Source organism: Thamnophis elegans, chromosome Z, assembly GCF_009769535.1.
Source record: "Thamnophis elegans isolate rThaEle1 chromosome Z, rThaEle1.pri, whole genome shotgun sequence".
Classification (NCBI taxonomy): domain Eukaryota; kingdom Metazoa; phylum Chordata; class Lepidosauria; order Squamata; family Colubridae; genus Thamnophis; species Thamnophis elegans.
The window spans coordinates 39,633,774-39,652,366 of NC_045558.1; the positions used below are offsets into that span (position 1 = coordinate 39,633,774).

At 36.7% G+C, this 18,593-nt stretch overlaps 1 protein-coding gene across 1 annotated transcript in view; it reads left to right on the plus strand.

The window, feature by feature from the left end:
* Positions 1 to 18,593, plus strand: part of DNAH11 (dynein axonemal heavy chain 11) — a 176,462-nt gene that overhangs the window by 57,568 nt on the left and 100,301 nt on the right. The window contains exons 37-46 of the mRNA XM_032235831.1: positions 2,414 to 2,506; positions 3,090 to 3,284; positions 4,410 to 4,487; positions 5,488 to 5,620; positions 6,568 to 6,695; positions 8,412 to 8,560; positions 10,682 to 10,832; positions 13,927 to 14,058; positions 15,892 to 16,065; positions 16,935 to 17,139. Coding sequence (XP_032091722.1) covers positions 2,414 to 2,506; positions 3,090 to 3,284; positions 4,410 to 4,487; positions 5,488 to 5,620; positions 6,568 to 6,695; positions 8,412 to 8,560; positions 10,682 to 10,832; positions 13,927 to 14,058; positions 15,892 to 16,065; positions 16,935 to 17,139 — 1,438 coding nt within the window. The remainder of the gene's footprint in view (positions 1 to 2,413; positions 2,507 to 3,089; positions 3,285 to 4,409; positions 4,488 to 5,487; positions 5,621 to 6,567; positions 6,696 to 8,411; positions 8,561 to 10,681; positions 10,833 to 13,926; positions 14,059 to 15,891; positions 16,066 to 16,934; positions 17,140 to 18,593) is intronic.

Sequence of the window (18,593 nt, forward strand, 5' to 3'; positions counted from 1 at the left end):
GGATACCATGGTCGATGGTATCGAAGGCTGCTGAGAGGTCAAGAAGCACAAGGATAGAGGAATGTCCTCTATCCCTGGCTCACCAGAGATCATCAGTCAGCGCGACCAAAGTGGTTTCGGTGCAGTAACCAGGCCTGAAACCAGACTGAAAGGGATCCAGATAATCCGCTTCATCCAAGGTCCGTCGAAGTTGGAAGGCCACCACCTTCTCAACAACCTTCCCTAAGAAAAGGAGGTTGGAGACTGGACGATAGTTTTTAAGGGCAGCTGGGTCCAGAGAAGGCTTCTTAAGGAGGGGTCTCACCACTGCTTCCTTCAAAGGTTGCAGGAAAGATCCCTCCTGAAGAGAGGTGTTCACAATCCTCTGGATCCAGCCTTGTGTCACCTCTCTGCTGGTCGAAACCAACCAAGAGGGACACCGGTCCAGTGGCGGCACTCATCGCTCCCATGGCCTTGTCCACTTCCTCAGGAGTGACAAGCTGGAACTCACTCCACAAAATTTGATCAAGGCCCTCCCTCGGCATCTTTGCTGGCACTGTCCAAATGGAGTCCAGGTCCGTCCGAATCTGAGTGACTTTGTCCGACAGAAATTGAACAAATTCTTGAGCTCTTCCCTGTAAAGGTTTGCCCGCATCCCTCCCTTTCAGGAGGGAGCAGGTTATCCTAAAAAGGGCGGCCGGGCGAGATTCTGCGGACGCAATAAGAGCGGAAAAATGAGTACACTTTGCCGCCCGTATCGCCACTAAATAAGTCCTAATAAAGGCTCTTAGTAGTGTTCAGTTGGAATCGGAGTTACTAGCCCTCCAGCATCGCTCTAGGCATCTCTTTTGGCGCTTCATCTCCCGGAGTTCCTCGGTAAACCAAGGTGCCCTCCTCCATCCACTGCCACGGGGAGGCCGCAAAAGCGCAATCCGATCTAATGCTTCATCCGCCACTGTATTCCAGGCAATGACCAAGGACTCAGTCGGGTTGTGGGCAAGGGAGTCAGGTATCTCCCCAAGCTCCATCTGAAATCCCAATAGGTCCATCAGGCGCCTGGGGCGGAACCCTTTAATCGGCTCCACCTCCCTGCAGTGGGGGAGAAGCTTCCAAAATCAAGCCTCACCAGGAAGTGATCTGACCATGACAAGGGCGAGATCTCTATCCCCTTTAGTTCCACTGCCCTGAGAGAAACACAAGGTTCTGTGTGTCCTGCCATGTGAGTCGGACCCTGAATTACCTGGGTCAAGTCCATGGTTGTCATGGAGGCCATGAACTCCTGGGCCCCATCAGAGCGTTCGCCAAGAGATGGCAGGTTGAAATCCCCCAGTACTATAAGTCTGGGGAATTCAACCGCCAGTCCGGCTACTGACACTAGGAGCGCAGGGAGGGCTGTTGTGACGCAGCTGGGAGGGAGGTATGTCAAAAACAAGTCCACTTGACCCCCTAGGTCCAACTTCATGGAACTAATGACTCCCGGATAATAACTGCCACTCCCCCACCCCTTTCTGGTGTCGTGGTTGGTGGAGCACCTGAAACTCTTCTGGGCACATTTCTGAGAGGGGGACTCCTCCCTCATGGCCCAGCCAGGTTTCAGTAATACATGCCAGGTCTGCCCCCTCGTCTAATATTAAGTCCCGGTTGAGGGGAGCTTTATGAATCACAGACCTGGCATTTAGCAACAGCAACCTGAGACCAGGACCCTGACTTCCCACATCACCTGGTCCTCGAATTGAGCTTTCAGGGCTGGAACAAGGGATCGCTGTGACATAGCGAACCCTCCCTCCCCGGTAATGGCTAGCCCTGCAGCTCCCGTCATACCTGCCCCTCCCAGTCATAACCATGATGCTGTCGCCCATCCCCATCCCCGTAGACCCCCCCTCCCTCCCAAGGCCCCTGTTCTTCTCGGCAGGCCATTCATACCAAACATTCTGGGATGAGAGGCGGATCCGGGCTCCCATCCACTTCTGCTTCTGCACTCAGTGGAGGGGGCTCCAGGCCGCACTCTCAATCCCCTCATACATACCAGCCAGGCATTCTCCACATACATACCCCACTATAGAGTTAAAAGAGTACAATAATATAGTAAAAAAGAATAAATTAAACTAATTTAAAAACGTGGGATCATTCAATCACAAGCATACACACACACTCCACATACAGATGCTTCCAGGACATCTATATTTACCACTATAACTATTTGTAAATATTTATTACACATGATTACTTTATTGATTAATCTGAATCAATTTAGATCTGAATAACTAAATATTTCATTTAAAATTTTTATCATATCATAGATCACTGGTATAGAAATGTATGATATAAAAAAGAATAATATATCTTAGTTTCTAGTTTTTAAAAATACAATATTGACAAGTTACTAGATTTGGAAAATGTTTTTTTAAACTTTCCTGAATATATCTCATCACAGGATCACTATGATTGGGGTCTTCGGGCTATTAAATCTGTCTTGGTAGTTGCTGGTTCTCTGAAGCGAGGAGATAAGACTAGACCTGAAGAACAGGTATGCAACATGATGCAAAGTTATACTTCATAAATCTGCTTCTCCAAATCCAAGCATGTTGGCACTGAAGTCACAAATTCCCATACAGGCATTTTGCCGTGGCTGTTCTGACAGGGAATTCTTTCCCCTGCACATGGAGACAACACATTAGTGTGTTGGAACATTAGTCTTCCAATTTGTCTTTGATAATAAAATCTGTGGTGCCTAAGCCCTAAAAATAACATGGTGAAATCCAGTCTAGTGCAATTCTTTATTTGTTACATTTAATAGATAGAATCTCACTAGACTAAATTTATAACCTTCTACCTAATAGATACACCTCTAGGGTGTGGCTACCCTGAGTATTTTCTTCTCTTCCCCATACTGTTCCCCTCTATGGAACATGCTGTCTCCCGCTTAGGAAATTGTGGTGTAACTGCTGAGACTCTCACACATGCATGCATATACTTCTTCTCCACTGCAAATTGCATCACAATTTCCCTTTAATTGGATTTTAATTAGCCTTTTTTTTAAAGTATATTTTGACCATGAAATTGATCAGAAACTTTTTTCTAAGTACAATAATGTTTACTGCCTTTTCTAGATACTTATGCGAGCCTTGAGGGACTTCAATCTGCCTAAGATAGTGACAGATGATATCCCCATTTTCATGGGCTTAATTAGTGACCTCTTTCCAGCTTTGGATGTTCCAAGGAAGAGGGGCTTACAATTTGAACAGATGGTTAAACAATCTACCCTGGAGCTTCACTTACAGCCTGAAGAGACCTTCATTCTGAAAGTAAAAAAAAAAATCCATTGCTTTTAATTACAGTCTGTAAAAAAATTAAATCAAAATAATTGCAGACAGGTTGTGCTGGGTATGAAGTTATCCTTATTGACCTTACTACGTTCTCAAAGTGTCCTTAAAATGTTAGTCTTTCAGTAGCAGTGCTGTATATTAGTTTTTCAGTGTTAATTAGAATCTAAGCATATTATCATAAAATGTCTCACATGCACTAATTTGTCATGGAAATGCAATTCCTGCCCCTATTCTGTTTGTTTTTAAATAATTCAGTACTGCTAATACTTAGCTACCAGTGTTAAACTTTAATACAGTACAAAAATGGAAATATTACTTCCTTAAGGATTGTCAGTTGTCTGCTTTGTTCTGTTGCTTGATGAGGAAAAAAAGAAAAAAAGCAGAACAAACTTCTGATATAGGAGAATGTTTATCAATATTAAAAATCAATATATCATTAGGGCATTCAATTTTGCCTGTAGTAGGAATAGATAAGTGTCAGTAACAGAAGTGAAGCAGCAGAATTAACATCCAATTTAGATCTGGCTCTTGATTTGTAGAAAAGCCCATAGAAATAGCAACCACATTATACTGTAGAAAGCACCTAGAGTAGAATAGCTTGGCCACTATATAATTGACCTAGGATTCATCTTTTTTCTAGTAACTCAGTAAAGGTAAAGCCACAGGAATCCCAGGAGACTGGTATTGCCAGGCATGGCTCAATGAGGTGCTCTGCTTGATCTCACATTTTTTACAGTAACTCTCCTAATTCAAATTTATGAATGCATTTGTTATGTCTTTAATTTCATTTATTTACTTAATATATTTATATAGTTGCTTATCTTATCTCAAGAAGTGTAATTTTGGCCTTTGTACAGATTTATTGAAAATTAAAACCATTAAACATTTTGGTGACTTCATTAGCCATTGAAGCTAATTGATACTGTACTTTATCTAGGTATCTAGGATCATTATTGTACAAAGCAACATTTCCATTTCCTGAATACAATGGAGAATATTTTACTATGGGGAAAAAAACTAATGTCTTCTTTGTTGATGTGGGAGAAAACTGTGTAGGGTCGTTGTTGTTGATGATGATGTTATTATTGTTGTTGTTACTGGCAGGTTGTTCAGCTTGAGGAATTGCTGGCTGTGCGTCATTCTGTCTTTGTAGTAGGAAATGCAGGAACAGGAAAAAGCAAGGTACAAGTATACCCTTCCTAATTTCAACTATTATTTCGTTGAAAATATTATTTTCCAGACAAATTGGAAAAACATCACTTGCTTTCACCCCAACTATGCCCATCCATATTTTTGTGTTAATGTGAAATTCCAGCGATTAAAGATAGTTATGATCAAGCTATCTAGGGAATAATCAAATAAAAAAAGAGTTTCTTTGGGGGGGGGGAATCCTTCTAACATCTTTTGATGCAAGAGCATCTTATGAAATGTTTTTTGTAAGGCATTGAAGATCTAACTCTTGTCTCAGGCATTGGACCACAAGGTTAGATAAACCTGTTTTAAATTATTTATATACTTATTTGAGTGTAGACTTTATTAATTATGAATACTAAAATATTTAATTGTCATTTGTAACTATATTGATTTTAGATGGTTAGCTATTCACAGTTGCAAGGTGAAACAGCAGCCAATGAATTAATTAATGAAAAATGCAAGGGCAGATCAGAGATAAAATTATTAACAATTTAGGGTTACTTTTTAGCGGAAGTCAAAGCTTACTAAATTCTAATGTATGGGTTCTCTTTCATTTTTCTGGAGAACAATTGTCTTTGTCATTTCCCCATTGTTTCTGCTTATTCGCAAAGTGAAACTAATATGCACTATTGTTTTTGCCCCATTGTCATTTCTAACCTTGCAAATTATTGAATCACTATTAAAATGTAAACAGAAATAATTTTGGTAGATGTGAATGAAAAACATTTATGAGAAAAACTAGAAGGTATAGAATTAATAATTCTGTAATTCTAGATTTGTGGGGGAAAATTTTAGAAGATCCTTTCCCATGGTTAGTGTCTCTAGAAGTCCTTAAAAACCAGCCTCTGAAATACAGTGCAAAGATCAAAACACTACACTTCAGATTTTATAGAAATGTTCATATTTACATTAAAAAAACCACTTTTCCTCCAAATGTAAGGTTTGATTTCCTTTTTGTTTCCCTTTTCTTTCTTTTTCTATTTAACAGATTCTGAAAACACTGAATAAGACTTATATGATCATGAAGCAGAAGCCTGTTTGGAATGATTTGAACCCCAAGGCTGTGACTACTGATGAGCTCTTTGGGTTCATACATCATGCTACAAGAGAATGGAAAGATGGCAAGTGAAATACATTATAATAGTTATTATTGTGACTTTTATTCCAGCTCCCACTATTTGATGTTTTCTAACTGTATTGTATCCCAACTACTCTTAATTGTTAGCCAATATGATATGTTGGGTAAAAAAGTAACCCCAAAATTCTGGCAGGACATACATGTTCAAGCTACCCAGGATAAGTATCAGAATACAGATTGCTAAAATTTCTATTTCCTACCACAGATCAATGGAGACTAAGTTTATACATATATAATTTCTCCGTAAAGAAAAACCGTTTTACTTTTGTGTACATAAATAGCATGTTAAAAGACTTCACTCTGTTATATGCTATATTTTTATTTTCTGGTTTTTTAATTTTTATCAATCAATAAATAGAAATGAAAACCAAGCAAAATATTATTTGAAACAAACTGGAACACTGATAACATCAACATAGAGAAAATAATTACTATGTTCTATTTATAAATGATACTACAGATAAAACTCTTCCTTTAGATGGTGCATCTGAACATTACGTATTATTGAATACTTCACATAGGAAAATATTGTCTTCCAAACATCAGAAATGTTTTTTCTTCATACATAGATCATTAAATTTCTTATATGATGCCTTCTGCATATTCCCCATATGTTATTTTCTTGATGTCTGCTTTACCTGGATATATCCGCATGCTAATATAATATCATTACATTGTGATACACAACTAGACAGGCAATATAATTTTATTTCAGCCACTATAGAATTACTTAACCTTAGACATATGGAATTAATTTTTTTGATCTTGCCCCGAATGAAGTATACATTTAAAACAAAACTTTAATAAAACTCATATGCATGCATGAAAACAGTTGTCTGCATTTTTTGGGTTCTTTTGCATCTGAGACAGAAACTTTTGCTTTTTGTCATTAAGCATTATTATCAAAATCTATTTACATGCATTTCTCAGGACTCTTTTCCTCTCTTTTGAGAGAGCAAGCAAATATGAGCCATAATTGGCCAAAATGGATTGTTTTAGATGGGGACATAGATCCTATGTGGATTGAATCACTCAATACAGTTATGGATGATAACAAGGTGAGCAAAAAAAGTGCATTTTCATTTTTTCCTTTAACATTCATTTTCTTTTCTCCCCCCCCCCCTATGAAATTGCTTCTCTATGTGACTGAGATTCATTAAAACATTCTATCTCTTTTCTGTGATGTACCAGAAGATCCAGTTAGAAATATTTTTGGTAATGAAGTTTGAAGTTTTGTTTTATTTATATGCCGCCCTATTCCCTGCAGGGACTCAGGGCGGCGAACAACTCAAACGGGGAAGGGAACATACAGAAACAAGACAAGTATTTAAAAAAATAACCAACAACCATACCTGTCGAGAGGGGAAGGGAGCTCATCAACCCCAGGCCTGCCAACACAGCCAGGTTTTAACGGCTTTTCGGAAGGCCGGGAGAGAGGCGAGGGTCCAAATCTCCGCGGGGTTTCTCACTACATTAAAACTTGAGTAATTGCAATTTTTTAAAAAAATCTCCATTTTGTTTAATAAACTAGAAAATTGTGCTTTCTTTTTCTGCATTGAATAAGAGCTAAACTGAAGTAAAACGAACAATGAGTTAGTCCAGGAAACTGAGCTTGTGAATGAACCTTACTAACATTAATTTCTGCAATTAAATTATATTCTAGTACTAGTCAGAAAAGGAAAGGGAATGGAGATGTATATAAGTCTCTCTTCTAATTTGTTGAACTGGTAGGAATTCAAGATTTTCTATGACTTAGAAATTAATCCTTGCTTTTAAAAATTATTGTATTAGAGATTATAATTGCAATTCTAAAAAGTAATGCAAACTAAAAGAAGAATAGAAAGAAAAATGCAAAAGAAAACAAAAACAGATCTAGAAAGGAAAAGTAGATAGATATGGTAAAGAAAAAGAAAAGAAATATATAATGAAGTGGCTTGCAACCTTCACCTGAAGACATTTAAATAAAAAAAAAATCTTTCAATTAACAGCCAATGATCTCTTTACCCCATCTCTTATCTATAAATAAATCCATAAAACATCATCATTTCAGTCTTAGTGTCAGCAAAAGTCTGTAAAGGATTAAGGAAATGGTTAAGTTATGTGCAACTGTCCAGAGCATCTGTGGGTAATCTCTCCTCTCTTTGTCTGAAAAGCTGATCTACTCATTGGCTCCTCATTCTATACATTGTTTCTGCTTTTTGTGGAGCCGTCTTCAATCCATCATTTTTTTCCTCTGGAAGTTCTCTTGAAAATCAGTCTTTTAGCACAGATCAAGAATCTGTGATCAGAAATACACCAGAGGTTTAGTACTTTAGCTCCTACTGATTTTAACCAATATAACCAAACACAAGAGGTTGTAAGTGATCTGAACAACATTAGTTTGTCTATTGCTGGTATATGTCTATATGCATAGAGGCAATATATTTTATGTAAATTAGAATTCTTTTCTATGTGGAGATTGGCTAAATCTTAAATAAAAAGATTACAAACCATGTACTACTAATTCTGTTTTTCTTTTCAAATATTTAATCATAACCTTAAATATAAACTTCTGTTGTATTCTTCCCTTAGAATTTGATGGCATTGTTTTGTAATTGATTGGGTCTTTGTTTATGAACTCACAATGTATTGAATTTATTAATGGATCCTTAGACATGAACTGAGCAATATAATATAATATAATAATATCAGAAATACATTTTTAGATTACTATAAAAATGAATGCAGTGGGGTTTATTGTGAGAGTAACATTGCATTGTTCTACACATTCATAGGTGCTGACACTTGCCAGCAATGAACGGGTTCCTTTGACTCCATCAATGCGACTGCTATTTGAGATACACCATTTGAAAACAGCCACCCCTGCTACAGTGTCAAGAGCAGGAATTCTGTATGTAAATCCACAGGATCTTGGTTGGAATCCGTACGTAATCTTTATTAACTTATTCTTGCATAAGAGCTTTTCATTTTAATGTGAAATATGCAATGTCACCAGATTACAAACCAAGGCAAACTTTATCCAAATTGCTTTTGGGGTTTTCTTCTTTATGACCTATTTCTGCTTCTCTATCAACATTATTGTTATTGTATGATATAATTGTTATTGTTATGTATTGTAAAATGTATAAAATACATTTTATTTATTATAAAATAATTGTGATCATAAAATTATTGACATAAATTGCTACTGCTTAAAGCTTTTTATTTGAAAAGCATATCATTAATATTTCAACAGATTAAATTATATGCATTCATTTAATTCAGCTACAGTATATTGTGCTGCCTACAATTCTCTTTAAAACATGCTCCAGTATTTATTTGAAATCAGAAATTTATTCAATATTGTCTGATTGCTGAAACACTCAACAGCAGACTGGAGACATCTGAAATGTTGAGATGATGTCAGAGATAGTTAATAAAATTACAGCCATAGAAGGGTTATATCAAGAAGTCCTCAAACATTTTAAAAGGGGCTAATTCACAGTCCCTCAGACTCTTGGGGGGGGGGGCAGATCGACTGGGTGGGCATGGCTAGGTGGTCATGTGACTGGGTGGTCATGTGTCTAGGTGGGTATGGCCAATTTAACATTGAACAATTGAACAATGCACACATAGTAAACTTTAATTTGTTTTTCTCCTGGGGTGTTTTATTTTCTTTTGTTTCCATGTTGCTCTTTTGTTTGCCTTTTCTTTTTACTAGATCATTTTTTCAGTTGTTTAGGAGTCTAGTGGTCCACTTCAGGAAACTCAGTTTTGCAGCAATTCTTCTCAGCCTCAAGCAGCTTGAGAAATCTCTCTGTCTCTCCCTCCCTCCCTCCATCTCCCTCTCTCTCTCTATTTTCTGAAGGGAGGGGAGGTGAAAAACAGGCCATTTTCACCAGTTTTTTGGCCTCCCCCACCTCCCAAAGCATTCTGCAGGCCAAAAATAGGCTAAATGGCTCATTTTCGATCAAAATCAGGCCGTTTTCACCCATATTTTGGCCTTCTGTGCACCCTGTTTTTCACCCTGCCCCCTGCTCCAGAACATTTCTGTAGGCCAAAATTGTTGGCTTTACCTTTCAGTTTCAGCCCTCAGGGCTCACAAAGTTAAGTCCTACACTCAGCTGAAGGGTGGGCAGGGTGATGTGGATGGGGCAGCCTCGTGGTCCTGCGCAGGCTTCGGCCCATAGTTTGAAGACCCATGGTTTATATGTTAGCAAAATTGTTCCTCTGCTGAATGTGAGAAAACTTGCAACTATTCTCTCTAATCTTCCAGGATCCTAGTTCTCAAATGAACTTTGCCTTGTTTCTGGGCAAATGAACAATGTACTCTTTGGAGCCATTGTTTTGTTTAACTAATAAGACCTACATGGGAATATTCTTTTGCCTACGTATAATTCTAGAGTATGTCAATTTGTTTTGCAACATGCTAATTTTCCATTATTTTTTTTCAAATAAAATCATTGTTTTAAAAATTAAGCCAGAAAGGCACTGAACAACCTCCAAAATACACATATGAATACTTAGTGCTGAGCCTTAAAGTATTCTGATAGGGCATACCAATAATGTTTTAAGAATTAAGTAATATTCAGTTAGTATAGTTCAGGGGTGTCAAACACAAGGCCCGCAAGCCAGCTGTCATCACTTCAGCCTGGTCTACCCAATTTGAAGAGGAAACATCAAGCCAACGTGGCTTTGGACAGGTCTACCCAATGCAAAGAGGAAAAATGCCCGCAGTTTGGGGAGTGGTGTCAAGCTGGCCACGCCTACCCAGTTGGCCATGCCCACCCAGTTGGCCACACCCAGTGAGTGGTGTCAAGCTGGTGACACCTACCCAGTTGGCCCTACACGCCTGGCCCCCCAAAGTCAACCACAGCCCTGATGTGATCCTCAATGAAGTCGAGTTTGACACCCCTGGTATAGATAATATAAATACCTATCAAATGTATTTATCAATAAGCTAGTTGAACAAATGTCTTCTGCTTTCCTAGTATAGAAAATTGTGCTAACCTCTGTATTGTGACATATGGATCTTGGGAGAAATCACTGGGTTTTTCTTTTCCAGATATGTTGCAAGCTGGATAGAATCAAGGAAAGATCAATCTGAAAAAGCAAATTTGACTATTCTCTTTGATAAATATGTTCCTCCATGTTTAGATCAACTGAGAACAAACTTTAAAACTATAATTCCAATCTCTGAGAATAGCATTGTGCAGGTATGATTTTCACTGTATCAGATTTAATTAAGATGCTTAGTTAAGTAATAAAAATATTTACAAATAGGGAAGTATTTTTTATTGAGAACTATCCTATTGTAATGGTTATGGAAAATGTGAAGTAAAAGACAACCATATTACACTCATGTATAAAGTATCTTTTGATGGGCAATTATAAAAGTTTAGAATCAAATGGGTTTTTTTCCATTCTAAACAAAAAGGTGCCCATCGTGATATCTACCTAAAGAGTTCAGGTAACTTCTGGCTATAATGTATATATTCCTATGTCATTACTACCTCTTCAAAATGAGGTTTCTCTTTAGCAATACTCATATCAGTACCCATGTTACGTGGTTTTACTAGATTCTTGACTTTCTCCTCTGATGATCAATATTTATATAAAGCCCTTGGAATGGTAATTCATACATTTAAGCTATGGTGTCTTGAATCTAATGAAATCCTTTAAATCATCAATAGCTCTCCTTAGGAATTAAAGAATGGAATGAGGGCTAGAAAACTAAAATTGACTCCAGATAAGGTGGGGATATCATGAATAAATAATTCTCAGACCCATGAAATACTACAAAAAGGGGTGTAATATAAGGTTTCTCTTTTATTCTAATATGTTCTGAGATATATAGATGGTATTAAAGAAAAGCTTCAGCTATGAACCGCACTGGCATAGTGGTTAGAATGCAGTGCTGCAGGCTACTTCTGCTTATCATCAGCTGCCAGCAGTTTGGCAATTTGAGTCTCACTGGCTCAAGGTTCATTCAGCCCTCCAGCCTTCCAAATCGGTAAAATCAGGACCCAGATTGTTGGGGGCAATATGTTGACTCTGTAAACTGCTTAGAGAGGGTTGTGAAGCACTGTGAAGCTGTATATAAGTCTAAATGCTATTGCTATTGCTATTCAATTGGCAAATATTGTTTCCTCCAGTTCATTTCCACTCATGAGCTGTGAGGGTCTACCTGAGATAAAGTTTATAGTGTGGAAGTCAGGAGTAAATTGGCTCAATGGCAGTGCCACCAATTATCATTCTGTCAACATTTGATCCCCTTGCTGTCTTATCTTAGAAAATATGTTCATTAGGCAGTTTGAAGGACAAAAAGAGTTCATTTCTTTTAGGATAATTGATTTTATTTAGATGGGGGGTTCTTCTTTGTTTTTGTTTAATGTCCTTTTGTATAATACCCTGGAAGTTCTCTGAAAGGCTGAATGAAATAAATCATGTTATCTATGATGTAGAGGTATTTACGTATCTATGTTATCTAAGGGACACGGGGCTCAGTGGCTAAAATGCCGAGTGTCGATCGGAAAGTTCGGCAGTTCGCCAATTCGAATACCTAGTGCCATGTAATGGAGTGAGCTCCCATTACTTATCACAGTTTCTGCCAACCTAGCAGTTCAAAAGCATGTAAAAATACAATTAGAAAAATAGAGACCATTTTGGTGGGAAGGTAACAGTGTTACGTGCGCCTTCGGTGTTGAATCATGCCGGCCACAAGACTACAGAGACATCTTCGGCTTTGAAATGAAGATGAGCACTACCCACTAGAGTCGTGAATGACTAGTACCTATGTGTGAGGGGAACCTTTACCTTTATCTTTAATTTATACTGTATAGTAGCAAACATGTATGCTTATTTCAGACTGTATGGGAGAAAAACTCTTACTATGGTGTATGTCGTATTACAATCAAGATGAATGATATAATTATACAGTTATGGAATCAATTGCAAGAAAATGCTTTACATGGCTATTTCAAGAAAGCTCCTGTATTCAGTCATGCAACCTGTTTCCTGTTAGTGCTCATTAGGTGTAAGGATTTTTTTTCTTCCTGTTTTGGGGATGTTTAATGTTCTCTGGACATAAACCAGGATTTTTATTTTTTAGACAGACTTCATTTTTATAAAAAAGGCTCTGAGACCTTTGTTATCATTATGAAAGAATGAATTATTAGAAAGTCAAAAACTATAATTTTGCATATAAAATGTTTATTTATTAAACAAATTTATGTAGCTGACCAATTTACACAATGACTCTTGGTATCTTGGGGTTTGGAATTTTAAACTCAAAACAGAATTATCTTACTTACAGTATAACACATCCATTTGTGTTTTGGAAAAAGAACTACTACAGACAGGATTGGGTTATGACAGTCACTACTGCTGGTTTGCTCATAAGCATGCCACCCGCGAGTGCTTGATGTGCGCTTCGTGTGCATGTGCAGTACAATTAAAATTGTTCTGCACATGCGCAGAAACCAAAAACAAGATGGTGGTGCAATAGACTCTGGTTCAGGGGCATAGCAGGCCTAGGGCGCTGCCAATTCCAGCAACCCAGGCCACCAAACTACTACCAGTTCGGCCGAACCAGTCAGAATGGGTAGGAACCCACAACTGACTACAGAAAACTGTAGATTACTATTTAATTCAGTGATACAATCCTGGAAGGGTTCAGGGTCATACGTTGCATAACACAATATAGTGTCAAGATCTTTATGTTGTTGCTGTCACTCTCTTTGCTTTTCATTTCATTATGATGAGAGGAAAAGAAAAAGTTTAATATGTTTTGCGTGAAATCAGTTTGAATATTGATGTAATTAAGCTCAATAATCTGCTTTGTTGTGGTATAATTTCTTTTTTTATAGACCAATGTGGTCATCTTTGTGAGGGTTGGAAATTCAGCCCTGTGCTTAGTGAGGGATGAACCATGGTTTTTCCTTAAAGTATACTTTACAATTAAAAAAATTAACCCGAGGTATATTCTAAGAAAATACATTTTATTGTAAAATAAATAACAAACAAACTTACTAGCTAATAACTACATTTTGGCAAAGTTCCTAGCTTACCTCCTCAGCAGGCAAACAAAGAAAAGGAAAGAGAAAGAAGAAGACAAATGGACATGCATAGTAGAGTTTTACTGACAAGAGTCAGTCTACCGTAGGTCTCAGAGTATAAGCACATATGGCAAAACAAAAAAAACATTGTGACAATCTTATCATCTATAACAGTTCTGAGTGGCTTAATCCACATAAGATATATGTTTCCATCTAGATCAATGTTTTGTATTTTCCTCTATTTTTTTTGTAGACTCTTTGTACTCTCCTTGACTGTTTATTGATCCCTGAAAATATGTCCCCCGATGGACCTAGAGACCTATACGAAATATATTTTGCCTTTGCCTGTGTATGGGCATTTGGTGGGGCTCTATTTCAAGACCAGGTATGTCAAAAATCAGCTTGTTTAAATTCCAAATGGGGGGGACAGGGGGGCCTATTCAGATAACGTTGTTGTAAATGGTCTTTCACTCGTGCAATAAAAATATAGTCAACAGGGTCAGTAAAAAAAGGATGGATTGAATTAAATCAAATCAAGGAAATTAAATGTCTTATTTAAGCCTCCGTGCCATAAATAATAATGCCAATTTAAAAGTGGGTCATGATCCTTGAAAAAAATGCTAAAAAGAATTGAACAGGCTTTTATATGCTTCACGTAACTTGGCTGGAAGTTGAACAGAAATAAATTACACAATAAAGGCCATAAGTGGCACAAGATGTTTGTAGATAAACTGAATGAAGATAAACTGACATCATAGATCATCATATATGGTATAAGAAATAACCCAGGATGGGTTGTTGGAGGTTTTCAGTGGTTCAGGAAAACCTCTAGCTAAGATTCTGTGCAGTTCGGAGAACACCCAAATCCCACTCCTGACTTGCCCCACCCACCCCACCATGCTCCACTCAGGAGTTCCCACACTCAGGAGTTCCCATACGGCCCAAGTAAGTACAGGGCGTGTGCAGAGCCTTGAGAAGGGCAAAAAACAGGCCTACTAGAAGTTCAGGAAGGCCGGAAATGGGGCTGTTTCCAATCTTCAGAGGGCCTCCGGAGCCTGGGGAGGTCATTTTTGCCCTCCTGGAAGGTCAAGTAAAACATCTGGAGCCCAAGGAGGATGAAAACACCCCTTCGCCATGCTGCAAGAGATCAACTAGCCCACACCCACTATGGCTCCTAGTTAAAGTTTACTCCTTGCTAAAAATTTTGAATCCCGCCCCTGCTTATACAGTGTGTTAGGTTTGAAGGGGGGGGAAAGTGGACATAATACCTACAGCTGCTTGAATGTGCATGCAGACACATTTGCAGCTCTATATGGTCTAAAACACCTCGTTTCCTTTGGATCTGAGGTGTCGCATAGAGTTAACACAGGTGTTTATGTAGAAAGTTGTGAAATGTGATATAGTAATCCTTGACTTATGACCACAATTGAGCCCAAATTTTCTGTTGCTAAGTGAGACAGTTGTTACATGAGTTTTGCCCCATGTTTTAGGCCCATTTTTGCCACAATTGAAAAGTGAACCACTGCAGTTGTTGAGTTAGTAATATAGTTGCAAGTGAATCTGACTTTCCCATTGACTTCACTGGTCAGAAGTTTGCAAAAGGTGATCACATGACCCCAGGACACTGCAACTCTAATAAATATGAGTCAGTTGCCAAGTGTCTGAATTTTGATCACATGACCATGGAGATGATACAAAGTTGTAAATGAGAAAAAATGGTCATAAGTCACTTTTTTCAGGGCCATTATAACTTTGAATGATTACTAAATGAACTGTTGTAACACAAGAACTACCTATACCATCTCACAGGAACTTGTTCTTTTTGGTTGAAAATGAAAAAAAACACAGAAGTAACCAATATGTATGCTGTGCAACACATAAATCAAAATATTTTTCCAAAATTATTAGGACAGATATATTCAATGATTTTTTTCTTATTCTCTTCAGAAGTGTTCATGATTAGTAAAGTAATGTGAAAATTGAATTTAAGACATTCCACATACAGGTTTAGATTGTTTGGTAACTGGTTTTGTTTTTAAGGATAAAATCATCTAAAGAAATGCTCCCCAGTAGAAATATTTTCCTGTTTTGAAGTAATGAAAGTGTTTGATAGTATGCAATTTAAATTATTTCACAATATGGATGTATGTTCCCAGATAATGTACACTTAATGGCTAAATGGTTGTACAAGTTAGATAATAAAATCAATATTTTATAGCTTTACAGTTACAAAGCTGAATTCAGTCAATGGTGGCTTAAAGAGATGAAATCTGTGAAGTTTCCTTCTCATGGTACAATATTTGACTATTATCTTGACCCGCAAACTACGAAATTTTTCCCTTGGAATGATAAAATTAGCAATTTTGTAATGGATCCAGAAACACCCTTGCAGGTATTTTATTTCCTTGTTAATAAAAAATAAGAGATGAATATAGGGACTTTGAGGTTTTATCTTTATTATTTTCATTTTTTCCCTAAAAGCATGCCTCTTTTAAAATCTGTAAACAGTACACATAAGTGCTGTTTTTATATTGCATCTAACAACAGGGGAAAGAAACTAATGGAAACCAATTAAATTGATATGGTAAGAACATTTAATAGTTTCATTTATTTACAAAGGATATAGTGAAGAAAGCTCATGGAACTACATTTCAGAGACCTAAAGCAAAGTTTCTGATTTCTTTATGTGAGTGAAAGTAGGAAAGAGAAAAAACACATAAGGTCAAAGCTAAAACAATAAAAAAATATTGGTTTTTTTGTTACATACAAATATAGCCAATGTGAATTATCATCAGCTCTTATTGTAAAAAAAAAATCAGTGCACAATCTTATTATATTTTGTTAAAATCAATTTTAATATGTTAATTAAACATTATGAAAGGTTAGTGTTCTATTGAATCTTTATTATTATTCTTTTTGGAAACTTCATAAATGTTTTCCTTATAATAGCCATTAAAATAAAAAAAAATCCACATTGGAATGGTCCAAAATTGTATCCTATTATATACAGTTCAACAAGGGCCACTACATTGATGCTTAGAAGAAAGGAACATATTATTTAAATTCCATATTTTTTGTTCTAATATTCAGATCTTTACAAATAATCAAAAATGTTAAAACTTTTATGTTGTACAAACACACATAATCATTGACTGCACTCTGTAGTAAGTGATATTTAAAATAGATTTCAATAGCATATTAACATCAATATGTTGACTGCCTGCATTGGTTTGTGTATTTGTGTATCTGTGTGTGTTTTAGACAGAGCTTGTTCACACATCTGAAACCATATGTCTTAAATATTTTGTGGAACTGCTATTGGAAAAAAGCAAGCCAGTGATGCTGGTTGGAAACGCTGGAGTAGGCAAAACATTGCTTATTGGAAAATGCCTTGCCAGCCTTTCAAAAGATTTTCTGGTCTCAAAAGTTCCATTCAATTATTACACCACTTCAGCAACATTACAAAGTAAGCCTCCTCTATTGTTATCATTCAGGCTGTCACTTTAAGCATTAGCGTATAGTCAGTCATCTGAGTTCTTTATGACTGACCTTGCTTTTGCTTCTTACCTCTTTTGATCTGAGTGCTCTTTCCTTTTCACCATTTCTGTTTATCTTCCTTTTTTATTTTTTCCAGCATGTAAAAATTATTCAGCAATCAAGGATACTATACTGTATCTTTTATCCCATCCCTTCCTACTCCTCAAGACTCTTGAGAACATTTGTTCTGACTGATACTGTACGTTTCCACTCTGTGTGAAGATTCAAGGCAACTATTAATCAATAATGAAAAATATTTGTTAAAATCATTCATAAAGGGAAATCAAAATTAGGGGTTATATTTTGGCTGGTATTATAAGGAAGGAAGAATGGTGGCAAAAAGCTGAGAAACTACATTCCACAGCCAGTGGTGAAAAGCCCTTTATAGAACTGTAGATTAGAAAGACAATGGAGACATCTTCAGACATCCTAAATAATTTGAAGCTTAATATCGGTGTTTTAAATTTTGCCTGATAAACAAATGGCAATCATCTTCGTTCTTCTACCTGTCATCTTTTACAATAGTTGCAACGTCTAAGTACTTATAGTTTAATGTAGTCCTATGTAGCTCAAGGATATGATGATATGTCACCTGTTTATTATATAGATCATAATTGCTATCAGTAAAAGGACTGGCTCCAGGAAGCTGTTTTCAAAATGAAAGTGATCCTTCTCTCACACAAAATGCTGGTGCTGAATTGTAACCATATTTACTTTGTTCCAATTGTTCTCATTTGCAAATATGAATAAGAAACATATTTAAAATTCATATCTTTCTTTTTCAAATATCCTGATTTACAATTATAGCAAAAGTTTTAACATCCCAGGAAGATAATGCACTTTGTTAATTTAAAATATAGCACACCTCATAATCACCCACTTGTAAGTATATTTCTGGAAAGTATACTTAGATTACACATGAAGAGTACAGCTAAAAAAAGTTTCAGGAGCACAAACTTGCAAACCAATTAATACTATTTGGAGAATTATAATTCAAGACTTAATACTTTAAAATCTGGCAGTAAGGTCACTGAACTCATTTGATATGCCTGCTGTTTTAATAAGATTATTATAGTGCATTGAGCACATGCTATTTATATATAAACACATGTACCCAATTTTAGTGTTATTGTAGGATAGTGATAACCCGGAATAAAGCTCATGGAAGTTTGTTTTGGGGGGGAGGCATGTAACTGAAGTAAGAAATATGTTCTGTGAATTATTCTTTGGTACATGTTGTGAATATGTGATATGTATATCAGTGCAAGTGAGGGAGAAAGAGATAAAAAAAATTATGAATAAGGATGTTAAATATGTTAAGGTTTACCTGTTTTTAAGGAAAATGCTGAATGATATTTCAGTCTAATAATCATCAAACAATTT